General features: G+C 35.2%; 1 protein-coding gene across 1 annotated transcript in view; it reads left to right on the top strand.

Moving 5' to 3' along the window:
* Positions 1 to 7784, top strand: part of LOC118742924 (cyclic nucleotide-gated cation channel alpha-3) — a gene marked incomplete at its 3' end in the record, with an annotated part of 412477 nt that overhangs the window by 342310 nt on the left and 62383 nt on the right. The window contains 2 exon segments of the mRNA XM_036475352.1: positions 369 to 711; positions 3892 to 4898. Of these exon segments, the coding sequence (XP_036331245.1) occupies positions 369 to 711; positions 3892 to 4898 (1350 nt within the window).

The following is a 7784-nucleotide window of genomic DNA, read 5'->3' as shown; positions in this document are numbered from 1 at the left end:
TCTACTCTACTCTACTCTACTCTACTCTACTCTACTCTACTCTACTCCTCTCTGCTCAACTCAATTTCTTCATCTCCATTTTATTTTACTCATCTGCAGTATTTGTGTCTTCTTTTCCTTATTTTAAATTCTACTAAGCTAAAATAGCTTATCTTATTTTAATTGAAATATACTCGCATCAGCGAATTTTAGATCTAAATACTTGTACTCTCGCCAAATGCCAGTGAACTCAAATTGTTTACATACGTACATAGTCAGCGTCTTAATATTTTGCTTATAAATATTTGAAATAGTTTGAAAATTAATTTATTTACTTACTAATTTCTTAACCCGTTTTCTCTTCTATCTCTCTTTCTATTCTTACACAGATCTCGGATCGAAATTTAGCATGCCACAGCCGAAATTCGGTCAGAGCGTCTCACAGCAAGGTTTCTTCACATCACACGACAGCCTCGCCACACCATGCGCATCACGTGCCTCCAATCCACATGTGGCCACTGTAAGCACTGCCTCCGAAATGGATTTACTGCACAGCAGCAACAAACAGCGACGCAAATCGCGCGGCCGCCTGAAAACAATGTCCGGCGAGCAACCGCTGCTCGATTCGTGGCAACGTTCGACAACGGCGCGCGGTTCACAAGACAACACATTGGCCGGCGGCTTGGCGGGGAGTAATCAATTTAGCGGGAATTTCTGCAACGGCACTGATAGGTGAGAAATTGTTGAACTCAGTTTATATTTTATTTTTATAGTTTCAATGTCGCGTGCAATATATGTATCAGACATCTGCAGCGGGTGCATGATTTTCGTGTATACTCGATCATCTAACAAAACCCGTTTTGCATCGTTCTCTGTATACGAGCAGAAGTATTGTTCGTTATCGACTGAGCTCAAGACGAACATGTTGGCCACAACACCCGATTGCTTTTCATACATACTTGATTGGGTTCGGGTGCTTTGCAGCTCAATATACCCGGGTGTTCGAGTTTCAACCCGAGTGTGCACAAAATTTTCTTGATTGGCTTATGACGTTTTTGTTTCTACAAAAAATGTTGCCTTCTCATCGCGGTGTTCTTAGTTTTTGTGCGTAGAGGGTAAAGAGAAGGTTGAATTTTTCGGTAGTTTGTTTAAGTGTAGATTTAACCATTTCTTATATTTTTGCTCATACAAAATGCGGCATCACGACGCCTACATCCATTTAGGTATAAATGTGTGTAGATCGGCAATGCCCAAGCCCTATACACTCGGTGCACATTTATTTTTTGTAAAAGTACTTATGTACCTACATAGTTTTAGGCTGTGTTCTAATATATACACACACAGATTTCCACGCGAAACTATACGAAATAGATGCAAAAACATTTTTGTCTACTTCGCTTCTAATTTTTTCATTGCGTATGCACAAGCACAAAGCAACAACATTTTCGTATGTTTGTGGGAACATATTGGCGCCAGTTACCTTCAGCGTAAATTTCTTTGTTGTCCTGCATTTTATCGCAATGTTCGGGTGTCCGTTTCATTGTTACACAAATTTTCGGGTTAGCTGCGGGTGTCCGAGTGTGGTGTTCGCTTGTGCTCAATTTATAGCGAGGGTGATCGAACAGACCCGTTCGTAACCAAAGCAGCTGTCGGGTATGCATCTCGATCGAACACATAGTAGCCGAGTGTGGCGTTCGCTTGTGCTTGATTTTTAGTGAGTGTGATCAAAAAGGCTCGATCATACTCAAAGCTGTTCTCTGATATGTATACTTGTTTGTAGATATAAAAGTATCCGCATTAGAGTGGTCCAGAAACCCATGCAAGAAAAATAAAATTTTTGTCTATCCTTGGAAATTATTATTTGTCAATAATTAGACTATTTTTCTCTTCAGGAGGGTTGAAAGAATGGTACCCAATTGTTTATTTAACCATTTCTTAATTCAAACGATTCTTTATGTGGGTTTTGGGGAAGCCCTAAAAAACTGTTAATATTAAAAAATGGTAAAATGAGCAATTGGTTATCATTCGTTGAGGTCTCTTGAAGAGAAACAAAGTTTAACGATTGAAAAATATAAATTTCCGAGGATTCTGTACAATTTGTACGAGAAAGTCTCTTTTTATTTTACCGCTTTGGCCGACCTCTAAATATTTTTTTATTTCAAAAATAAACACAAGGGCATATTTTTCGATATAGAACAATCCTATGGGGTGGGAGCATTAAAATTCCGGCTTTAATTTCTTTGAACCACCCTAATGTACATACATTCATGTATTTTAAGAAAATTATATGCTTTCTGAAACGGCAAATTGGCCGAAAATCTTTCCTGTAGGTTCGTAAATAAAAGTATTTTGACGAAGGAACGAGTATATCCCACGCTTTTCTGCTTACCACTTCCACCTTAATGTGCATTGGACAGCGGTTTCGTGAAAATTTTTTTTCCCACTAGCAAATCAGAGGTTGTCAAAGACGTCTAAGAGTTTAAAGACGTTTATGTAGTAAATATAATAGTATACCGATGGTTTAGTTTTTTTGCCATTTTGCCTTTTGTCTTTAGTAAAGACCATTCCTGGCATTGAAGATGAATTTTGTGCTTTGGTGCGTTCAGAGACTTACACTGCAATTCTGGCTAAGATAGTTGCAACTCTTTTGTATGACAGTTGAAAGCCAGCAGTCAAGATAGTTTAAAATATTTTTATTATTCTGTTACGACAGTCGTACAAAAAAAGCTCCTTTCCCACATTTATTGGTGACTGAAAGCACTTGAGCATGTTACAATGGAGTATGTAGTATATCAATTTGATCACGCTGCCGAAACAGACGCTATGACCGTGGGAGCAAAGCATTGGCGTGCCATTCAAGAGATCCGAGTTCGATTCTTCAGGCAGCGGAATATTTTATTTAAATATATATATATTTATTCTGTTTCATTTATGATTTTATTGTTTTAAAAAGAAAGTAAATTTTTTTATTTACTTTATAGAAACTTTGTTTATTTTCTCTTTTTTTAATTTTATCTTCTCTTTTTTAATTCAATTTTCTTTAAGTTTTAGGTTTAATGTTTTAAGAAGAAAAATAAATATATAAATTTTTAGTTCAATACAATTTTTGAAATCTATTTTTTTCTGATTTATTTTATTTATTTTTTATTATTTTATTTAATTGCTTTTAATTTTTAGATGTTATTATTTTAACAAACAAAAAATTTTTAGTTGGTATTATTTATAGAAACTTACATTGTTAATTTTTTTTCTTTTTTAATGTAATATTAGTTTTAATTTTTCGGAATTTAAAGTTTTAAAAAAAAATTTTTTTACTGAGTTTCCCTTTACTTTTTTTTAAAATTATTTTTTTCCTTTTTCGATTAAATTTTCTTTTAGTTCTTCGGTTTTATTGTTAAAAAATATATATATATAATTTTTTAAATTTATTTCAATTTTGAGAAAACTTATTGCTAAAGGAAAATACAATTAGGCGCAAGCATCTTCGTTAGCAGATATTTCAATTAGTCTTGCCCGAAAGACTTTGGTGAGTTGAAAGGCAGTTGCCAGAGTTGCCCAGCTCTAGTACAGTTTATTCGTGTTATTCCCGTTTTTTGTGTATTTTTTGCCCTTTTCTAAAAAAGGAACGATAAAGGGCCGCCTATTAAGGGTTAGAGGATTAGAATATTTTACAGAAATGTTCTCTAATACCTTTAAACCAAAACTCATACTTAAAATGATAAAAAGCCGATACACGTATGTTGTTATTTGGTCTCCTCAAGCAGTAACCGTTATCAGATTCTTTGTATTTTGGAAAAAGTTTGCTGTCGTTGTATAGTGTTACTTATTTGTGATATTTTTATCTACATAAACTATATTTTTCCCAATTTAGTAATATTTTTCCAATTTTTTGGTTCCATTTTTTTCACACAGATATCCCCGCTCACGTTCCGGTACCTCAACGACCACTGCCCCGCCACATAGCGGCCCCTCACATTCGCATCATTCGTCGCATCAGCTACACCACTCGGCGTCGGTGTCGCATGCGCACCATCCAACTTCACACACATCGCATTTATCATCCGCACAACAACAACAGTCCGCAGCGTCACATCATCAGCAGCAACCACATCGAACCGCCTCGCAACGATTTCGTGCCGCCACTGCCTCGCGTAAATTCCACTTTGTGTTCGATCCAGCGGGGCGTCTGTGCTACTACTGGTCAATGGTCGTATCGCTGGCGTTCCTCTACAATTTCTGGGTGATAATCTATCGTTTCGCCTTTCAAGAGATCAATCGACGAACGATTGCCATTTGGTTTTGTCTCGATTATTTCTCCGATTTTTTATATCTCATAGATATATTCTTTCATTTTCGTACCGGTTACTTGGAGGATGGTGTACTACAAACTGATGCGACGAAATTGCGTCAACACTACATGAATTCGACAACATTCTACATTGACTGCCTGTGTTTGCTGCCATTGGATTTTTTATATCTATCAATCGGATTCAATTCGATATTGCGTTCATTTCGTTTGGTGAAAATCTATAGATTTTGGGCATTTATGGATCGCACCGAACGACATACGAACTATCCGAACTTATTTCGTTCGACAGCGCTGATACACTACCTACTTGTGATATTCCATTGGAACGGATGTCTGTATCATATTATACATAAAAACAATGGATTCGGTTCGAGGAATTGGGTGTACCATGATTCTGAATCGGCCGATGTAGTTAAACAATATTTACAAAGTTATTATTGGTGTACGTTAGCTTTAACGACGATCGGGGATTTGCCGAAGCCCAGATCGAAAGGTGAATACGTCTTTGTGATATTACAATTGCTATTCGGACTGATGCTGTTCGCGACGGTATTGGGTCATGTGGCGAACATTGTGACGTCGGTGAGTGCGGCACGCAAGGAATTTCAAGGTGAGTATTGCTATGAAAAAAAAAATCTATATAGAAGATTTGTGCTAAATTTAAGGCATTCTAGGATAACTAAATGAAATAAACTTGGCGTAAAACAGTATGTAACTACAAAGTCCAAGCTTATAAAAAAATAGTGTAAAACGCTTTCAATATCAGTAGAAACGAGTACATATAATTTATTACAAAAGGCATCAAAGGAAATGGCTTTGAAAATGCTTTATTTCCTAACTACATGTTGTAGGTTTGCCACCTGTTCAAAATCAAATTCAATTTAAATTAAGAGAATTAGGTAATTGGAGAGTGTATCGCAATATGGCTGTCAGACGAAAGAGGTTTAACAAGATTTTGGTTTGGAAATATTTTGAAGAGGGTTGCCACCTGTTTTAAAAGTCGAATTTAATTAAACTAACAAAAGTCATATGAAATATTAAAATATGTCAGTCAAACGGAAGAGTGTTAAGAAATATTTAGTTTGAACATTTAGAATATTTTGGAGATGTTTGAAGAGGGTTCCTACAGGCTGAAAAAGTAAAATTCAGATTATTTTATAAGCTAAATAAATTAATAAGAGAAGGGTGCCTATGGAAATAGGTTTAAAAGGGCTTTATCTCTGAATTATATTTAGGAGCGTTGCCACGTGTTTAAAAAAATGAAATTCAATCATATTCAGTAACTAATAAAAATATGTATTACTACGTGAGACGAAATAGGCTTTAGAAGATTTTAGTTTGAAAATACTTTTTAAGAGTATTGTCGCTTGCTTTTAAATGCGAGTTCGGTTAATGTATACATAAATTGGTATTAAAATATAAGTATCGAGCGAGAGAGTTTTAACAGAGCTTTAGTTTGAAAATATTTTAATTAGGGTTGCCGCCCATTCGAAAAAATCATATCTATCTGTCTATATATGTGTGTATATAATCGTGAAGATTTCATGTTTGAAGTTAGCACTCTGTTTATGATTTAGTGTAGGTTTAAAGAACATAAATTCCTGGTGACTAATTGGCTGACAAGGAGGTTAAGATATTTCACTGAGAAAAATCCTGTTAACGATATGCTAATGAAACTTCTAAATGCATGCATCTTTTCTTTGTATGTATATACATATTTACTGTTAATTTTCCGCTTGTTATATATATATTTACGTTAAAAGGTCGTCAGCATAGTAAGGTATATACATACATGTGCATACATATGTATCTACATATAATAACAAAGCTTAAGTGGAGTGTGAGAAAATATTTAACATACAGATAAGGCTCCTGAACTATGCAGAAAATTCAATGCAAAACTTGCTGTGTTGTAGCGGAGGAAATCAAAGCAAATTCCATAATCCATAAGTCAAAATATAAGCATTTACAGCAGCATTAACAACAACCACGATAATCCTAAGTAACATTCATGAACATAATAATGTCAGAGCTATCCTAAAGCTAAAGAGGCGTGTTTGTGCGATACAAGCTTTAACATAAATACTTACTTACTTACTTACTTACTTACTTAAATATATATTAGGGTGTATCACTCTCCATAAAAAAAAATCGGCGCTGTTTTTCCATCGAAAGCATAAAAGGTATTATATTTTATACTTTCGGCAAAATGTTTCGGAAAAGTTTTAAGACATACGCGAGTTCAACCTATTAGAAAATACTGCAAAAATCGAGTTTTTTTATAAATGAAATTAGTTCTAAAAAAAAGTTTCAAACAAATCACCTCAGATGATAGAAGTGTTTAAGCTTAAAAGATCTGCATTAGTTAAAATGTTTAAAAACTTTATCAGCGGAATCAATGGTTTCCTCAAATCGGCCTAGCTGATGTAATTCATAATATTTTTTTTTTTCGAAACACTTTAGCGGAGATCCTAGGATGTAATACACATCACCCTAATATATACATATGTATGTATATGTACCTGACTAAATGAATGAAAGGTTGCATGAATGCCGAAAGGCTAAGCAGGGGAGTGTAAAAGGATGGCGCATTCAATAGATCCACGAGCGAATGGGTATTGAAATCTTAATTCCACTTGACTTCATTGTCGCTTCATAATGCCGAGCAAATGTAACGAAACAGACAGCAATAAGAACAGCACAAGTGGTAACAGCAGCAAAAACAAAAACAACAACAACAATAGAAACAGTAGCAACACAACTTAAGCTTATATGGCACAGACCAAATTGACCGGGGAAGAGAGTAACCAATGAATTTAACTAACGTTTGGCGCTGTAGGTGAAGAGATGGCGCAAATTGAAGTCAAAGGAAGGGGCAAATGACTGAGGCTGCTTGAAACCTTCGTTTCTAATACATAAATATTGCATAGTAAATGACAAGGGGATGAACCGTTGATCCACGTTGGATCATAGCAACACGGTAACGCCCAAACGCACACGAACCCAAAGTTGAGTCTATGAAATAGAAAAATGCCTGATAAATATGAGGATAACAGAAAATATTGAAGTCCAATGCTTTTACTGCTGTGGAGCAGCGGGTGAGTGACGACGTTAAAGACCATAACGATGACGATGACGATGACGAAGACGATGATGTTGATGAATTTCCAGTTGAATGAAGATGCAGATATAAAGCGGCTCCTTTTGCTACCTATATTCACAGCAGTTAGCAAATAGAAGGAAGTTGATTTTCATTATGCTCATTTTTAGTTTGTTGCGAAAATTCTTAACGCAAAGAAAAGTTAAGAGATTTATGGAAATAATGACAATGCAAGTAAAGCGTCATGTTGGAAAATACGCCAGTTCGCGAAAACATTTTTTTTTTTCAGGATGAAAAAGGAACACTGTTTCCGTAATGGTGTTAAGTGAATGAAAGTGAAAAATATTCTTAAGCTGACAATCAGTTCTGTATTGCTTAGAAAAACTTGGTTGTATT

Source organism: Rhagoletis pomonella, unplaced genomic scaffold (assembly GCF_013731165.1).
Source record: "Rhagoletis pomonella isolate Grant_MI unplaced genomic scaffold, Rhpom_1.0 Rhpom_scaffold_00007, whole genome shotgun sequence".
NCBI lineage: Eukaryota > Metazoa > Arthropoda > Insecta > Diptera > Tephritidae > Rhagoletis > Rhagoletis pomonella.
This window is presented reverse-complemented; position numbering and strand designations above follow the sequence as displayed.